At 33.5% G+C, this 19,970-nt stretch overlaps 1 protein-coding gene and 1 long non-coding RNA gene across 17 annotated transcripts in view; one reads left to right on the top strand and one right to left on the bottom strand.

The window, feature by feature from the left end:
* The window catches only part of BCAS3 (BCAS3 microtubule associated cell migration factor), a 784,754-nt gene that overhangs the window by 750,360 nt on the left and 14,424 nt on the right, over positions 1-19,970 (bottom strand). For all 16 annotated transcript variants that reach the window (XM_074262034.1, XM_074262038.1, XM_074262041.1 and 13 more), the window contains exons 4-5: positions 18,481-18,556; positions 13,308-13,414 (exon numbers count right to left, since the gene is read on the bottom strand). In XM_074262034.1, coding sequence (XP_074118135.1) covers positions 13,308-13,414; positions 18,481-18,556 — 183 coding nt within the window. The remainder of the gene's footprint in view (positions 1-13,307; positions 13,415-18,480; positions 18,557-19,970) is intronic.
* Positions 16,670-18,502, top strand: LOC141539360 (uncharacterized). The gene is made up of 2 exons (XR_012481277.1): positions 16,670-16,792; positions 18,277-18,502. It is a non-coding gene; the product is annotated as an uncharacterized LOC141539360 (long non-coding RNA).

The following is a 19,970-nucleotide window of genomic DNA, read 5'->3' on the forward strand; positions in this document are numbered from 1 at the left end:
CTTCCTCTCCACATTGCTGGCAGGATCAAGCAAGATATCTACAAAGAACTTAGCACACACTAAATACTGTATCAATGTTATTATTTAGGCAAATTATTTGATTTCTCAGGCCCTCATCTCTTCTCATCTGTAAATACAGGAAGCTTGATAAGGTGACTTCTACAGACTTTTGTAACTGTAAGTTTGTGATGCTATGCGGTTGTCTCTTGATTCAGCACTACCTATACCCTTTTAAATCTGTTCTATTTACTAGAATGGAAGAGTGAGGCATTTAACTAAGCAGTTGCTATTTGACTAGCACTGTGCTAAGCACTCAGAATACAAACAGAAAAGTGAGACAATTCCTGCATTCGAAGTGTTCTAACTTGGAATGGAAACACATATGGACAAGCTCTGGTGGTCTTTGGAGTAAAGACAAGGGCAGGGGCTCTTCAGATTGCACTTTTGAGAAGAGGAAACCTTGGTTTGTAGGTCTGAGCACATCCCTGCCCTCGCTCTGTGAGTCACTAAAATCGTGACTCACTACCACTTCCAAAATCAAAGAAAAACTCTCTACGTGTCTCTGTGTGTATAGACAGGTATATAGGATACACAGATACATGAATACTTAGATATATAGATATACATTTCCTTTCCCACTAGAGGATAAGGACTGTTTTAATTCTTTGTATTTCTCAGAGCTCATCACAATGATGCACTTAGTAAGCATGCAAAAATGTCTGCTGACTGAGTTCTAGAGTGGACAAGTAGGATAAGGGAAAGAATTCCACTCTAGTTCCCCTACTAGAACTCCAAACCAGGACACTAAATAACAAAGCTTATAAAATATGTCTAAAACAAGAGTAAACAAGGCCTGAGAGGCTGACCTATATAAGTCAAGCACATGACTTTTAGTATTACAACTATCCTAGCTTCTCAGAAGTCTTTTTTTCTGGTCCTGATTTCAGTTAAGTAATTTGCTTCAATGTCCTCACCTGTCCAATGAACTGGAGAAGGAAATGGTAAATTACTCCAATATCTTTGCCAATAAAATCCCAAAAGGAGTCATAAAGAGTCAGACACAATTGACAAAGTAATTAAACAACAAAAATGTAGGGATAAATAGCTACTGCTTAGAAATTTTGCATAGAATTCTCACATTGAAAGATGTCAAAGGAGGAGATAGTTGCCTCCTATGTTTGTACTTCCTCTTTATGATTGTGCAAATCTATGACTTTTGGGATGATTTAGCATGCAGATTTAAAAATCCAACTTTAAAAAAAAAAAGTGAATTGGCAAGAATTCGTTGATAAGAATTCATTAATGGGTCAGACCAGTTTAAGACTTAAATAATAAAGATAGATAAAAAAGTGCTAAGTTCAAGGCACATATAATCCTTCTCTCATTGAGAAAGTGAGTCAAAGGGGCAGCTAGGTGGTACAGTGAATAGAGCACCAGCTCTGAAGTCAGGAGGACCTAAGTTCAAATCTGACCTGAGATACTTAACACTTCCTAGCTATGTGACCCTGGGCAAATCACTTAACTCCAATTGCTTCATTGCAAAAAAAAAAAAAAAAAAAAAAGAGAGAGAGAGAGAGAGATAGTTAGTCAATAAGCATTTATGAAGCGCCTAAGAAGTGCTTACTTATTTGTTACATGCTAAGGTTAAAAAAAAAAAAAAGAAAAAGAAAAAGAAAAAAAAAGAAGTTTGTTTTTTGGTTTTGTTTTTTTCCTGAGGCTGGGGTTGTGACTTGCCCAGGGTTACACAGCTAGGAAGTTTTAAGTGTCTGAGTTCACATTTGAACTCGGGTCCTCCTGAATTAAAGGCTGGTGCTGTATCCCTTGCGCCACCTAGCTGCCCCTGACAGTCCCTACTCTTAAGAAGCTCACAGTTTAATATAATAAATGGTAAGAATGGCCTATAAGATACTCAAGATAACCTTAACTGAATTTGAGTGGTAAGGAACTAAATCCAATTATTAAAAAGGATTGACAATATATGTACATCCTCTTTTTACCAAAAGTGAAATATATTGCCTCTACAGTGTAAATACAGAAATATAGATTCTTTATCTTTACTTTGAGAAAATCCTTAGGAAAAGTGTGGAGAGATAACACTGATTAAAAGTAAGGTTAGGAGAGGTTAAAAAAAAAAAAATAGAAATTCTTTAAAATGTCTCCTTTCTTTCTATGTCCAAAACTAATTTTAAGGGTCTTAAATTGAGCATAACATCTAAATTTTAGCTTTCATTTAGTTTTTGAGAAACCTCATAGTGTTATTCTGGTGGATTTAGAACTGGAAGCCATCCCAAGGCATCAACTAATCCAAAGCCTTCAATTTACACATAAGGAAATCAAGGCCCAGAGACTTCACTAAGATTTCAGAAGTAGTAAATGACAAAGACAAAGAGACCCAGGTCCCCTGATTACAAACCCCAAACTCTTTTCCAATATACTTGACTTCTTCAGTTTCCCCATCAACCAAAAAAACTATAAGAGATAATGAATCAATAAGTGAATTACCACTTGGCTATTACTAGAAAATATTCATTGTGATATCCCATGTTTACATAAGACTTTTAGAGTTTATCAAGTACTTTCCTAACAATAAATAACAAATATATAAAATAATAACATGTACATAATATATAATTTTATATTTATGTAAGCTACATCTATACCCTACAATCTATACCCCATCTTGCTTTATCTATAATATAGTATTACTTGTCACAAAAGAAAAACTAAACATTTTATTAACAAAGTCAGAGGCAGGGGAACATCTGAAAAATGTGGAATGGGACAAAATAAAACCATTTTCTCTACTTCTTTTGACTCACTTTTACCTTGTTAAAAATTTTTCTTTTTTGCTAAGATTTTTACTTTTATCTATACGTTCATCCAAAGGTTTTAATAAGTTAAGTTTGTTTTTTCATTTAAAATATTATTTCTTCTAAAAATGCAGATTACATCCAAACATACCATAGACTCCAAACATACTAGAAACCTAGATTTCAGTCCACCATTCACAACAAACCTTGTTTGCTCAATAATATCTTTGGTCTCCTGGATTCACTCATGTTACAAACAGAATAAACTCTAAAGTCTCATAATGTGAAGGTAACATGTTTTCTACAACTATGCCAGCAAAGGATAAAACAGGTCTTAGATCAAGATGAACAGACTTCAAATAAGGGGCAGAAAAATCTATGTCCAAGGACTAGCTTAGCTATATTTGGAAACATTCATCATTACAATGGCAACAAGGTAATGACTATGAGATAATAAGGTCTCCAACAGATTGGTGACAGTGTCAGAACAATGAAGAAGGCATAAAAGTGTTACAAAGATAAAATCAACATGTCTTGACCACAAATTGGAAATGGAGGGCTGAAGAGAAAGTGAGGAATAGAGAATAAACTTTGTCCATATTATCCATGCCTGTAATATCCTTATCTAATTAAAGAGATAGCAATTTCAGACCATTTGGAAGTTTAAATATTTTACTTGACTTCCTCAATGTTGTGATTTCTTTTCTTTTTACTGTCCTTTTTCACCTATGTACTTTCACTTTTCACTTATGTACTTTCATTAACCCAGAAGCAAATGTACTGAACAGAGGACAAACGGCAGAAAGCCAAGTTAAAAGTGAAGGGAGGAAGATGTGAGTTAACAAAAATCTTTATCCAACAAGTAGTGAATTCTAAACCACAATTCTGAGAACATTAAATAATGATCATTTGAAGAACACTGGAATTCAATTTCAACATTTTGTCCTTGAATATAGCTACGAATCTGACTTGGAGTAGGAGGTAGATGACTTGTCTCATAGCAAATTCTCTCCTTTCCCTCCCTCAATCATAAAGATTTTAAACTAAAGACTTTAAAATTATCCCCTATTATATGTCATCTTTTCTGTAGAATATTTTCTCATTTTAAACTAGAAATACTGATCAAAGAAGAAAAAAAACTCAAACAAAATTTGGGCTGGCAGAGTAGCACAAATGAATGCATAGTAAATTTGGAATTGGAGGACATGGCTTTGAAAACTGATCATGCTACTTATTTGCTCAAATAGCTATGGAAAAATTCCTTCCTTTCTCAGTTTCCTCATGAATTAAAGGGAGCTGGACTAAATGATCTCTAAGAATATTTCCAGCTCTAAACCTAGCTTTATTAGACCCCATTTCCCAAAATGTAATCACATTCTTAACTAGACAGGATGAAAAGTGACCTAATTATTTGGGATTGATATATGACAAGTCACTGATAGGATAAATAGATATCCAAAGATAATACCAAAGAAAACCCCAGTTTCCTCTCCAAGAATTCATTTTCAATTTGCTTCGTTATTTTTACATTTTTTTTGTTCATATTAACACAAAAAGTTCTGATTCAGAATTGTTCCCCTTTATAATAAGAGATGTTGCATGCAAAATAAGGTATTATCTCCCAGCTTCCTCCAGTGCCTAATAAGGAAACTCATCCAGAAGACTGTTCTTGGATATTAATCCAATCAAATTACTTATTTCACCTGATTTATAAATAAATTCCTAGAAACCTTACCTTAACCTGTTGGTTAAGATAATAGACATTCTACAAAGATTAAGACTTAAATGTTAATTTTATGTAGAATATTTAGAAAATTTCTGATGTAAGATGTATTAGGGTTACAGAGAAATTAATGCTTCTCTTAAATATGTCCTTGTCTTATAATGCAAACTCAAAAAGCTTTTTAATGTATATTTCTAAAGGCAAAAGGCTTCGTGCAATTGTTTAACTCGATGAATTAGTGACACCTAGTGTCAAGCCTGAATACTACAGTCAACAAAGTCTCAAAACAATTTTTCTACACATCTTATTCAATAAACTGAGAAAGCAAAAAATATTTTAATCAATAATAATTATGAATTAAATTTGTGATTACAATAATTTTTTATTTAAATCCCAGAGTTAAAACTTTTTTGTCTTAGGCTTTTAATCATCTTTAAGGAATATTTTTTAAAATGTAAAACCTCTATTAATAATAATTATCTAGTTAAAGAGACAGCTGTTTCAGATCATTTAGAAGTTTAAATATTTTTACTTGACTTCCTCAATGTTGTGATTTCTTTTCTTTTTATTGTTCTTTTTCACCTATGTACTTCCACTTTTCACTTATGTACTTTCATTGACCCAAAAGTCAAAACCAAAAATGTCCTGGACAGAGGACAAACGGCAGAAAGCCAAGTTAAAGGTTAAGTGAGGAAGATGTGAGGGAAAAAAATATTTTCAAATCTATTAATAATAACTATTATACACAATAACAAATATTCAGACGTCAAATATTTTACTTGATTTCTCCATATTTTGGATATCATAACAATGCCAAAAACTCCATCAAAAACTAATACTTAAATACTTTTAGAAAGCACACAAGAACTTTTCCATTAGTACATATGCTTTGCACAGACAATAAAGATAAACAATAAACAGAACAGAATAAAACAACAGGCAGGACTATCTCAGAGAATTTGTAAAATGCTTTCAATGACTCCCAAACTTTTCCCTGAAACAAATACTTAACTTTCTTAACACCAAGATTTCTTCAGTGATGATAAGTGGTTTATCAAGTAAAGTAAATGACTGTTTCTGAAGGATTACACTGATAGGCAATTGGTAATGGTAATTTAGGCTATCCCTTAAACTCAATATGGCTAAAACCAAACTCTCCTTCCCATCAATACCAATTACTCAAAACCTACTAATGAATCCAACAACTCTCAGGAAGCAAGGCTTGAAAAAGTACAACAAATTTTTTGTAATGAATGCTCTCTTTCCTTCAGTACAACAAATTAGCCACCCTTATTTTATTTCAATTTGCTATCCTATTTGTCACATTCCTCCTTTCTTTTCCTACAGACTTTATTTACCTAATAACTCAACTTAACAAATATTTATAAAGTACCTACTATATACAAGACATTCTGTTAGGTGATGGGAGTAGAAAAATTAAACTGTCCTAGTCCTCAAAGAGTTTACATTCTTGTGGGGAAGATACAGCATTTATACATCTAAGTACTTACAAGTTAATCTGAGAAGGAAAAGAACATTAACAATTGAACAATTGGGAAAAACTTCAAACAGAAGATATCTTATAAGCTGAGCCTTAAGAGAAGGAGACAAGGATTATAAGAGACAGAGGTAAAGAGGAAGAGCATTCCATGAATGCATAAAAGCTCATGAGAAAGCTGAAGAGATGAAAGATGGAATGCTGAAATTAGAAAACAGCTAACAGCTCAATATGCCTAAAAAACTGAGTACGATAATAATACAAAGCCTATTACAAAAATTGACTTACAGTCTTAACACTATTTTATAATATTTGATACCACAAATATCTTTTGATAATATGTATTATCAAAAGAGATACTTAGCATAATTAATTAGCATAATAAAGACATTAATTTATAAAAAGAGAGATATAGAGAATCAAGAAAATAATGAAAAGAAGACAAGGTAAAAGGAGAAAATAACTCTCAATTTGTATCATAGAGCATCAATTATTAAAACTATTACTGGTTAAAAAATAAAGAGGTGAAGAAGCAGATCAATGCAACAAAAGGGAATCAGAATCAATACAATACAATAACCCAGTATGTAAGAAGCCAAAAAATATAAATGACTTAGGAAAGAGCTCCCTATTTGATTAAAAAAAAAATTGTTAAGAAAACTGGAATACAACTAATAGAAGAGTTTTTCAGCAATGGCAGGGATTGTAGCCTCTACAAATCAGCTGCTGCTGCTGCCTCTGAAATTCTCAGAATGTAGGACCTAGCTGAAGACCTGGGGATGTTCTTCTGAGTGAAGAATAATTGCTATGTATTATATCACTCACCCAGAATGATTTTATTTTAAGCTTGACCTGAAGAAACATTCAGAATTCGGAATGTTTTCTGAACATTCACATTCAAAATTTTATAGTTCCTTCATGCCAGAATATTATGATCTTGTGTAACAGATACAATAAGCCTGAACTGATTTGGAATGATGGAGATGCGAAGCATCAGATACTTACTGGAACTCCACTGAGTTCCTATCATGGATGTACAATGACAGACAATCTAGTTATGACATTGTGGCTAGTAATTGGTGGGGTAAGAACCGTTCTTATCTCCATAGAGACTATTTTGACTTTCAAAACAATACATACCAGGAAGACCACAAGTGGTAAATGTGTACTACCCCAATAAAGTTTATTAGGAATATTGGTGAGATGTGGACATAGGTAATGAAGAGGCCTCAAAATCACAGCATCTACTGCTCCAATTCTCTTATTTTCTAAATTTTTTAAGGACTTATTCAAATAATGTGGCTTAAATGTCCACAATCTTTGGTGCAGGGATACCATTACCTAGCTTATACCCCAAAGAGACAATAAGAAGAAGAAAGTGCAAGGGAACAAAAGAACTGGGGGAAAAAATAGACATCAATTAAGAAAAAGCTAAAAATTGTAGTATTTTAAAATGTTACTTGTTATATGGGATGACTCTCTGGATTAGAGAACAGTAGAAATCCCAGGGGGAAAAACACCAATATTTAAAATAGTAAAGAAAATTTTAAATAAAGAAATGAGGCAAAATATAGAGATATAAACAAGTTTAAGCAATTTGAAAAGGTTAAATGATGATCACATAAGCGTAATCATAGTAAGTCACACTTTTCAGGGTCCAGGAAACACTCTAAAACATCTTAAATATAATCTGAATTACAAAAAAAAGTTCACACCATCTCCTATTTCACAGATTCTCCAGGAATGTAAGGATAAGATGATCTATCAATGACTGTTTCTGAGATGCTATTCCTTTCCCTGTACATATTCACATTAAAATCAGTTCAGAAAAGCAAACCAATCAAAATGTAAGCCAATAATTGAATTGAATAATTGAATACCTGCATTCTTACAGTAGTAAGGATGTAGAATGATACGCAAAATGATGAAGAACAAACTCTTAAACCTCATTTTAATCAAGAAATTGAGCCTCCTTCTAAATATATGCCTATCCTCAGACTGCTTCGAAAGACAGGACTCTTGTGTTATGGGCCAGTACTTGAAACAAGGTACTAACCAAATGGAATTAATGAGGCAATGGTTATCTAGCTCAATAGTTCTCTAAGTTCAGTATGTTGATTTAATCTTACAACAAATAATTGTTTCCTAGTAATATGATGATGGCTTTATACTCAGAATAGAGCATATAAGCTGGGAGCCTCAGCTAGGTTCATTCAGAGGCAAAGAAGACAAAGGACTGGGGGCAGGAGCTCAATCTCTTGGAACCAAGGAGAGAAATTCATTTGATCTTAGATCAGGCTCCTGGTGGCTGACCTAAGCTCCTGGTGGCTGGCCTGGCCTCCTGCACTTCTCCACTGAAACGAAGACTCCAGAAAGCCTTTAAGAAAGCTAACTGGTCGATAAAGGCCTGATTTCCAAAATATATAAAGAACTGACTCTAATTTATAAGAAATCAAGCCATTCTCCAATTGATAAATGGTCAAAGGATATGAACAATTCTCAAATGAAGAAATTGAAAACTATTTCTAGCCATATGAAAAGATGCTCCAAGTCATTATTAATCAGACATGCAAATTAAGACAACTCTGATATACCACTCCACACCTGTCAGATTGGCTAGAATGACAGGGAAAGATAATGCGCAATGTTGGAGGGGATGTGGGAAAACAGAGACACTGATACATTATTGGTGGAATTGTGAATACATCCAGCCATTCTGGAGAGTAATTTAGAACAATGCTCAAAAAGTGGTCAAACTGTGACCCAGCAGTGTTACTATTGGGCTTTTATCCCAAAGAGATCTTAAAGAAGGGAAAGGGGCCTGTATGTGCAAGAATATTTGTGGCAGCCCTCTTTGTAGTGGCCAGAAATTGGAAACTAAGTGGATGCCCATCAATTGGAAAATAGCTAAATAAATTGCAGTATATGAATATTATGGAATATTATTGTTCTGGAAGAAATGACCAATAGGATGATTTCAGAAAGGCCTGGAGAGTCTTACATGAACTGATGCTGAGTGAATGAGCAGGATCAAGAGATCATTATATACTTCAACAACACTACTATATGATGATCAATTCTGATGGATGTGGCCATGTTCAACAATGAGATGAACCAAATCAATTCTCTATCAAGATAGCAGTAATAACTGAACCAGCTACACCCAACGAAAGAACTCTGGGAGACGACTATGAATCACTACATAGAATTCCCAATCCTTGCATTTTTGATTTCCTCCACAGGTTAATTGTACACTATTTCAAAGTCCAATTCTTTTTGTAGCAAAACAACTGTTTGGACATGTACACATATATTGTATTTAATTTATACTTTAACATATTTAATATGTATTGGTCAACCTGCCATTTGGAGGGGAGGGGGGAAGGAGGGGAAAAATTGGAACAAAAGGTTTGGCAATTGTCAATGCTGTAAAATTACCCATGTATATATCTGGTAAATGAAAATTATAATTAATAACAAAAAAATGAAAATAAAAAAAGAAAGCTAACCGGGCCCCAGGAAAGGAGACAAGACTTTGAAAAACCCCACTGAGAACATTACATTTTGGTGCCTTTTGTTTTAGAAGATAGGTAGTCATGACCTCCTGACTTCTACAGGAGGTGAGAACCCCAAAAAGGAGGTGATCACGCCTACCCTGACTCCTCAAAAAAAGGGGTGAAAACACCATAAAAGGAGGTGATCACGTCCTCTCTAACATCTCAGGAAGGGAGATGAAAACACCAAAGGGAAATGGGAAATAAAATTAGATTAGTGGGTTTCTAAAGAGTCTCACTTGAAACAGGTATATAAATCATTAACACAGGAGGTATTACATAATAAACAACATGAATCAATGAGGAATTATACATATCCATAAGTCCTAGAAATAGTGCAAAACCAATCTATTGTCCATTACTTCATGTATCTAGGGAATCCAATGATTCTTGCAAGTTTTGAAATCCTGCAATATTCTCATCATGTCTCAGAGAATCCAATGATTCCTGCTAGTTTTAAAGTTCTGCAACAGTCTTAACACTCATGGACCTCATTTTTTTTTTCATCTGTAGATAGGAGTTTTAGTGAAGAGTATAAATGACCACCCATACAAAAATCAACTATTAAAAAAAAAAAAAAAAAGTAAAAGGTCTGAACAATTTTGAAAGTGGACAATTAAGGATAGCTAGATGGAGCAGAAGACAGGGCACTGGCCTTAGAATAAGGAGAATCTGAATTTAAATCTGACCTAAGACACTTAAGGCTTAATAGCTGTTTGTCACTTAACCACAAGTTATGTAACTTAGCAAGTCAAATAACTTGGCAAGTCACTTAAGCCCAATTGCCTCACCAAAAACAAACAAAAAAAAGTGGACAATTAACTCTGGAACTGTCATGAAATCTAAGTTAGAAGGAGTCTCAGAAATTACCTTATGTAGGAATCTCCTGCAATATTAGGTACCTACAGGAAAGTGGGAAAAGGCCATTTCCCTTATTATTCAGGGTGAACTGAAATAAGTAATTCAATGTCATAGTCCCTTAGTTTCCCCTTTAAAATAGGGATAAGAATAGTTCATATGTAAACTTCCTCAGGATCGTGAAAATATAAAATGAGTTCAGGGTTTTTTCCATTATGTGTCTTCAACACCACCTCATGCACGAATCTTGGGCTATAATGAACCTGTTTTTGCTTTTCTTTATACCCCATAACCTTTACCACAGTACCTGGCAAATGGAAAACATTTGTTTGTTGATTAACTGACCAAATATCCGAACTGCAAGAATATTCTATGAAAGGTACATGCAAAAATACAGAAAATGTCTTAAGTCATTAATATAAAAATCAAGATTCTTTCATCTGTATAAAACAAGTCCATTTTGGAAATCTAATGAAACTCCAATTTTACCCACACTAATTATAGTGATTCTTACAATTGTGAGTGATGACCCAATATGAGGTTTTGTAACTGAATATAGGGGTTGTAAAATTATGACCTATTATCAATAAATGTTTGATTTGTATACCTATTATGTATATATGTATGTATGTATGCATGCATGTATGTATATAAAGGATAGCATAAAAATTTCTCAGGTGAAAAGGAGTTGTGGAAAAAGTTTAAGAAGCCAGACTGGAGAATAAGCCAGTTTGAAATGAAAACAAGAGTTAAACATAGACTACTTGTCACATTTATTTATCTTCCACGAATACCTTAAGAGAGCTAGGATCCTGAACCCAAGACTCTACCACATCACCAGCCCTTCACAGCCATCCCTGAGGGAAATAATCCCTGTAGACAGAGTTCACTATTCTTACCACCTGCAATATCAACTGCTAATTAATACTGAGGGGCTAGTGAGCCCCAGAATTTTAATCTCTTTTGATTCATTTTCCTTGGAGGTCTCTGGGAGCAGCTTTCCTTTCAGTTCAGAGTAATCATCACAAGTGCAGCCAGGTGTTAAAGTCTAAATCCTTTATTGTCTCCTTCCTGGGGTGTGGTTAGCTTCCTTATCTCTCTCCTTGGTTCCGAGAGCTTCAGCTCCTGCCACCAGTCCTTTGTGTTCTCTGCTGCTGCCAGCTTCTCGAGGTCCTCCTGAATGTGTCTTGGTTTCTGTGGGGGAGGCAGGAAAACCACCACCACAGTCTCTGTCTTCTAGTTCTGATTCTGGCTGAGTTTGTAGGAGCTTGTATGCTATCTTATCAAAGGTGTGAATCTTATAGAACTATAGGAAGTACTAAGTATATGTACTGAACTAGAGAATTGTCAAGCACCATGCTAAACAACCATTGTCTCTATTAATTGCACTGACTTAACACCTTGTTTCAAGTTCTGGCCCCTAACAGAATGACAGTATTGCCCAGACTATGTCAGTCCTGCTCCACCCCAGTCTCTCTCTGCAGTTGTCATCCACGGAAAACAACGTGGTAACTACTTCTGCAGGAGCTAAACTTCCCTTCTCCTCAGGAATGACAACTATGAAAGACCTAGAAAAGAAAGGTCTAACCACCAAAGTTCTCACAATTGTCAAATGGCTCAATATCAGAAACAGAAAGAATTTTGTTGTGAAAACAACATTAAGAAAACGCACTACCATTTGCTTGTCCCCAGCACCCTAAGGGTTAAGGGTCCTTCCCATCTAATATGCAGTTGAAACTTCTTTCAGGTTTTTCCCCCATTATAATGTAATCTCCTCAAGAAGGCAATGTATTTGCTTTTCAAATTGTATACAGTCCTTAGTATGATGCATTGCACATAGTAAAACATTAATAAATGTTTATTCATCCATACTTTCAAGTTAAATTAAAACTTTGAATAAAAGTTTCTTAAAAGCTTTAAGGAAAATCTAGTCTGCTCATGAGCCAATCCTACACTCTGCAACAAAAATTACAGAAGGAAATTAAATCAATATGTAATATGTTCGAAGTCAAGTTGTGTGCTCAAAAATTTCCTAATTAACCTGCATCAATTTCTAGGGTGATGTACTGCAAAATTCTCAAAAGGCCTGCCAAAGTGCCAGACTAAAATAATTTATATGGCAATTGCATACACATAGACGTTGACCTACAAAGGGCATCCAGAATGGAGACAGTTCATCTCCGTTTTATGACTATTTGGCACTTAATAAAAAGTTTAGTTCCTCTACATGAAATTTTGCTTAGGGAACTGGAATTTAAATTCTGCCTTGAATCACAACAATGAATATAAGATGAGACCAGTTCTTGCCATATCTCCTATCTTCCCTGGCAGATCTATCTCCTGCCTACACAGCAAATCTTTATGCTATACTCATAAATGACTAACCTTCCCCAAAGCCCACTAGGGCCTAATTGTAACTTAATAAAACAAAAGAAAAAACCCCCAAAAAAGTGATAATAAAATATCTTGCCAATAGTAAAGTCCCATTTTTCAGAGTAAATCATATCATGAATACTCTGTAACTATGAAATAATAAAGCTGACATAAGTCACCTCAAAAGTAAAATTCAGAGAAATGACTTTTTTAAACTAAATTAAGCAACTACATGACCTTTATTAAAACACACACATACACAAATATCTTATGTCACCTATCCCCAGTAATACTTAAACAAATCTATGACAGTACAATAATAACATAAAATCTTTATTAAAAGTTCTAAATTAAACAAACTCCACCACCTTTCTTTATATATATATAGTATATACATATATCAAAAAGAATCAATTTCAAAACAGAAAGGACAGGTTTAAGAAATCAATTTCCTGAAAAGTCTTAAGATCAAACAAACTTGATATACTCACAGGTATGCTCCAAATTTGCATTCCATCACTGTACCCAATCATTACAAGCAAAGGTGGTTCATTTCCAGTGCCATGTATTTCATGAAATTCCATATTCCTTGTTGTATCTACAATGGAAATTAAAATATTTAGGTGGAAAATTAAAGAAAATCAAAAATTAAAGGAAAGAAAACTCAACTGAGAGCAAAAATTTTGATGATAATAATTCTGATTATTGTTATTATCAGATGATAAATCTGATAAAAATTCTGAAAATAAACATTACAAGAAAGCTAAAATTTTAAATCTGATTATCTTCCAAAACAGAGAATGATAAATATAAAATTTTCAGACATTGATAGTTGTCAATTTTAATGAGTCCTAAAAAAAGTAAAAAGAGCACAAAAACAGGAGCAAAACCAAATGCAGGTAACAATAACCAAAAAAAAAAAAAAAAAAATTCTGTTTTCTAAATATGTTAAAAATCTAACAAAAATGTCAAAAAATTTTCATTTTGTAATTTTCACAACTTGTAGATTTTATGGATTTTTTAAAGCAAATATTGGCAATAAGATGTTAAAATATATATAATTCAGTGCATGTATATGAATTTTGATAAACTCCTGGAAAACTAAACATATATAGACAAAAAAGAGAGTACACGAACATGGAAATCAATGGTTTTGTATCACCTACTAGACAAAATATGCAGTAGATAATGCAAGAAGCAGTTAACTTGCTCCTTGAAGTCTAAAAGAGGATAATAATTTAGTTGGGAAAATAAAGCACCTATAAAATTTCATTTCATTCATGAAACCCACATTAAGATTCCCTTGCTGAAAGTGACCTCTTCTCCAAAATTCAATGGCAATTCTATACCCTTCTTTCCTGCATTCATCACAGCCTACATTGCATTACTCCCATTAAGCATATATGACTTATATCCCCTTTCAGAACAAAAGTTTCTTGAGAGCAAAAAACATATCTAGACCATCCTTCCATAGTATCTATCACATAGTAAGAACATGATAAATATGTTAAAATGTTAAGCAAAATGAAAAAATAATCATAAGATTTTTTAAATGACCAAAAAAAAAAAAAAAGCAAATGCTACTAGGATTCAAAGGACAAAGAACGATCATTGTGGGATGTAGTGATCATGAAAGAATTAGTATCTTAATCGAGGCTGAAAGGATGAATAAAATTTTTTGATAGAGAAGAACATTTCAGTTGTTAGGGGAAAGGATGACAATTCCAAGGGAGACAGTCTAGGAAGCAAAGGACAAGGACAATAAGAACTATTTTTATATAAAATTCCAAGGAAGAGTTAAAAGAAATATGAAGAGCAATTTTCAAATTTTCTTTGAATGGAAGAAAACTAATCCTGCTTTACTGTCATCATAAAAAAGTACTACACTAAGGTAAGTAGTAGAAATCTCCACAATAAGATGAGGGGAATTTTTTCATGTAAAAGTTTAAGGTCTCTCTCTCAAATCAGTTCTGAATTCAGGTCTTGGAACCATATTTTTAGGAAGTTTGTTAATAAGGCTACCAGGAGACCACAAGATCATACCAAATAAGGATCAGTTGAAGATGTGCTTTTGCTGGTGGAATTTGTTTAATTCAGAGCTTATAACAAACAGAACAAAAGAAAAGTTACTGGGAAAACTATAGCTGTCTTTAAATCCTTTGGGGGCTGTAGTGGGGAAGAGATAGTATTCTGTTTTGTTCAAGTTCTGTTTTGTAGAAGCAACTGAGAGAAGTTACAAGGAGGAAAATTTAAGTTTCATATGAGGAGAATTTTCTAATAATTGGAGCACCTCAAAAGTGGAATGGGCTGCCTTGAATGTAACAAGTGTCCCAGTCCTATTTTCCTTCTCCCCACCCGTAATAAGAGTTCTTCAAGCAAAGGTGACCACTTGGCAGTTATAATGTAAACAGAATTCTTATTAGCAGAGTTTGAATTAAAGAGGCTAAGGAAATCTAGTCAAGAGAATAATTTTGAATCTAATAAAAATCAATACATCAGAATTTACTAACTTTATAATGATACAACTGATAATAACTTTTAACAATCACAAATAAAGTCCTTTTGCCAAATGAATGCAGGCATCAAAGATAATGCCAGTCAAAGGAGTGCCCTAAACAAAAATTAGTGATCTTTTCATTTCTATTCTTATCTAACAAAATTACCCAAAAGTTAATTTTGAGGGTTAATAAATTTGAATATCAAGAGTTTCATTTTCCATTTAAAAACAACATGAGGTTTCTTAGTCATTGCCATTTTATATATAATATAGCACAAATGCTACAATAGTCTAAAGTCAGAACTTTTCAATCCACCAACCTTTTCCATTAAGAAAAGGTTTTATAAACCATATTTCTGCCATGGGGAGAAACAGAAAAGTTAAGAGAGGAATAAGACTCCAAAAACCTTGGAAAACTTTTGTCATGCCAGGCAAAATTAGGCACATGCTGTTAATCTCACTATTTGGAAGCCTGAAGCTCATGAATCACCTGGGTCTGGGAGTTTTAAGCAGCACTAGGGCTCAAGCCAAACAAGCAAACTCCTGAGGACCATCAGGATAAGTCATAAACAGAGGAAAGAAGAAAGAACTGATGTTTTTGCATGACTATGTTTTTCAAAATACAAATTTTGATACTTCTAAAATATTACTTCCAACTAACAAAATTAGGAAATTAAAACCTATTCTTTTAAAACAAACACACGTGTAGTATACTGTAGTGAAAATGTTTCCGTGTGATCCTTTGATGCTCCTTAAACAAAGTAATTTTCTAATGTTCCTTTTAAATGTATTCTCATTATCTGAGGCCTAACACAACTTTGGCTTGTGATACAATTTAAATTTTCTATGGAAATTTACTAGCTGCCTTATTAAAAACAAAGCAAAGCAAAACAAACAAAAACATGCTTTTGGGCATAAAGCCAGCATTGACAAGATGGCCAAAAAGCTGGAACATTGGGTGGATCTTTAGCACACTGCAATAGGAGATTAGACCTAGAGTGGCTCAGATATTCAGGGGAAACACCCCATCCTCACCTCAAGGTCAAGAAAAAAGGCCTCCCTCCTTGCTTGGAGGTGAGGCGGAATGCACCTCTCTCAACTGAAGGGTCAAAGAAAGAAACACTCTGAAAACCCTATAAATCACTTTGAAACTTCCAGGCAACAGAAAAATCCTGGACAGTCCTTGGACTACTTACTTAACTGCCTTTCATTCAGTTGAGGACTAGAGATCTCACTTCTTTTCCTTCACTGATAATTTAAACCCTTAATAGAACTTCTTGGGGCTTTGCCCTTCTTCCTCTCCTTTATTTCCAATTAGGTTTCACTGTTGCTACACCAACTGCCTCTGGAATCACTGCTGCCTACCCACCAACTGCCAGCACCGGTGAGTGTCAGTGAGCCATTAACAAAGTCTCCTGCAGAGACTTGGACTCACCTCTTCACACCTGAATCCAAATGAACCAGCAAGATGAGAAACAGGTAGAGCCTATTGGCCCTTTAGCCCATAAAAATTGTATTTCATAGTCTCTTGTTAGGTATCTTTGAATTTAATAAAGACCCCCTTTATTTGAAGTTGGTAAGATTCTTAGTGTGTATTTTCTGTTTTCTGAGGATTTTTTCCTTGCATAATTGATAGTTTCTTTTTAAAATGTTTATATCTTCCCTTCATGAAAGCCACTGGAAAATAAAAATAAAGGACTATACTTAGACCTGGATTTAAATCCTATCTCTTACACATATTATTCATTTTACTTTAGACAAAACACATAACCTGTCTGAACTGCAATTTTCACTTCTTAATACGGGGAAACACTATTAGCCCCTTATGTCTCATAGTTGTGGGGAAAGTACTTTTTAAACCTTACATAATACTTTAATTATTATGGGCCAATAGGCTGTAATGAAATCTTGATTGAAACTCTCATCTGGGCTCAAATCCCAGTTCTATCTCTAATCAGCTTTCTGAGTGTTTTATTAACTACAAAACGTTCAAATCCTTTCTCAGACACTTAACACTTCCTAGCTGTGTGACCCTGGCCAAGTCACTTAACCCCAGCCTCAAAAAAACAAAAACAAAAACAAAAACAAAACTAAATAAAAGTTATCATGAAACAATAAACTATAGCTATAAGTAACTCAACTAAAGCAAGTACTCAACTACCATCATAAGCATGGAAGGTATTTATATCAAGCTTTAAAGCTGAAAAAGTATTTTATCTATATTATTTCATCCAATCTTCACAAAAGCCCATTATTCCCATTTTACAGAAAATAAGGTTGAGATTCAGAACCATTAAGTGACATACTTATGGTCAAATAACTGAGGCAATATCCAAACTGAGGCAGGTCTCTGTTGAGTCCAAGCCCAATAGTCATTCACCACCTTATATACCCTTCAACGGGCAATAATTACTATCAAACTTCCTGAGAAGAGTTTCATATAGAATGGAGGTCCTCAACTTTTATGTGATTTGGAGGAGAGACGTAACTTTTTTGTTTTATTTCAGTGTATAAATTTATTAAATCTAAGGAAAAAAAGATCAAATTTTCATCAATGAAGACATTTTGGAATTATAAATCTCTCACCAAAATTTTACTCCAAATATACTTTTTATGAAAGAATATTTATTGGAGTTCTGTAAGTCTAAGGTTTCACATTCTGATTTAAAACTGAACAGCTTAAAAGAAAAGTCTAGTGCCAAAAATACTCATGGAATCAGCTCAACTTTGAAAAAATATTTCAATAGCATGCTTAAAAATAAAACCATAATGTGACTCTTTTCAACAATGAGGTTATTCAGGCTAAGACTTGTGATGGAGAGAGCCATCTGCATCCAGGGAAAGGACTGTGGAGATTGAATGTGGATCACATCATAGTATTTTTACCTTTTTTGTTGTTGCTTGCTTTTTTTTTTTCTTCCACTTTCTCATTTTTTTCTCTTTTTTTGATTTTTTTTGTGCAGCATGATAAAGGAAGAAATATGTATAGAAGAACTACACAAGTTTAACATATATTGGATTACTTGCTGTTTAGAGGAGGGGGATGGAGGGAAGGAAGAAAGAAAAATTTGGAATACAAGGTTTTGCAAGGATGAATTTTGAAAACCATTGTTTCATATATTTTGAAAATAAAATATTTTAAAAGATAAAAATAAATAAAACCATACCATTTAAATCAGCATTTTCAAATCTGACCCATACTATTTTCTCCTTTTCTTCTGTGAGAGGTGTACCACTGTAAGCCTAAGAAAGAAATAAAACTATATTAAAATTGCATTCTACAACTTTTTTTTTTAATAACCAAAAGTCCCAGTAAGAATTTAATTATATTCTATTCAACAGTCCTCTTACATCCAAACTCCAGAGAATTTCCTGTATAGCAAGTACTAAAATAAAACTAGCTGTATCCTTCTCCAACCCCAGATTTAAGTAACCAGTCTTATATAAATAGGCATTTGAAAAAACAACAGAGAAATTTGAAGCAGTTTTCTTCCTACAGGAAATTATCTAGAGGTCTGATCTAATTTGGAGTTGCCTTGATCAAGAAAATTTTTGGACTACATAAAAGAAATTTCAATTATTTAGGAACAACACAGGTAAAAATCATCACAGAAACTAAATATATTATAAAATATAACTCTGAATAATATTTTTCAATGTAATTAATTTCAATGTAACTTTTCTCACCCATCCCAATCAATCCCAATTAAGAACAAAAGAAAAACAAAATCTGTCACAAATATGTATAACAAGCAAAATAAATTTCCATACTGGTTATGTAGGAGAAGAAAAAATTCTTCTGCATTCATTCTGCACCCTTCAAATCTTCACCTCTCTATTATGGAAATAGTTAGCATATTTTATCATTAATCTTTTGGAAATGAAGTTGGTTATTGCACTAACTTCAAAATGTTTTGTCTTTATCATTTTTATTGTCATTGTATAAATTGTTCATTATGCCTCAGTTCATAAAAATCTTCCCATGTTTCTTTGAAATCATATCAGTCATTTCTTATAACACAACAGTATTACACTGTATTTACATACCATAACTTGTTCAACCATTCCTCAATTTATGGGCAATTCTGCCCATTCTTTGCCGCATTTAAAAAAAAAAAAAAACTAAATTTTTTTATACATTGTTTTTGCTTAGGAGTAAACTCTTCTTAAATCTAACTACTCTCTTAAGTCCCCATTATCCCTTTTCCCCTTCCCCTTCTATTGAGTGAAATATAGTTCTGTACCCAACTCTGTGTGTATGTGTGTATATATCCAGACATATATTTTTTTTCCTTTGACCAATTCAGATAAGAGTGAAGTTGAAATGTAAGCTACTCTTCCCTCCCTCTCCTCATTAGCATAGATGTCTACTTGCAAACTCTGATACTCTGATGTGAGATAATTTTCTTTTACCTTCTCCTTTTCCCTGTTCCCCAGTATATTTCTCTCCTCTTATTCTTCTCTTAAGATTACCAAAGTCTAACAGAACCAAATATTCTCAAACCTTGTCTCCGTGACTCCCCCTATCAATTCTAATGAAGAGGGAACACTTTTATCATCTCTCCATATTTAAAAGTAAGCATGTTATCTTATAGTCCTTTATTCATTTTTGCCTTATGGTTCTCTTAATTTTTTTGTTTGAACTTTAAAAGTTTCT

This window comes from Sminthopsis crassicaudata, chromosome 4 (assembly GCF_048593235.1).
Source record: "Sminthopsis crassicaudata isolate SCR6 chromosome 4, ASM4859323v1, whole genome shotgun sequence".
Classification (NCBI taxonomy): Eukaryota; Metazoa; Chordata; class Mammalia; order Dasyuromorphia; family Dasyuridae; genus Sminthopsis; species Sminthopsis crassicaudata.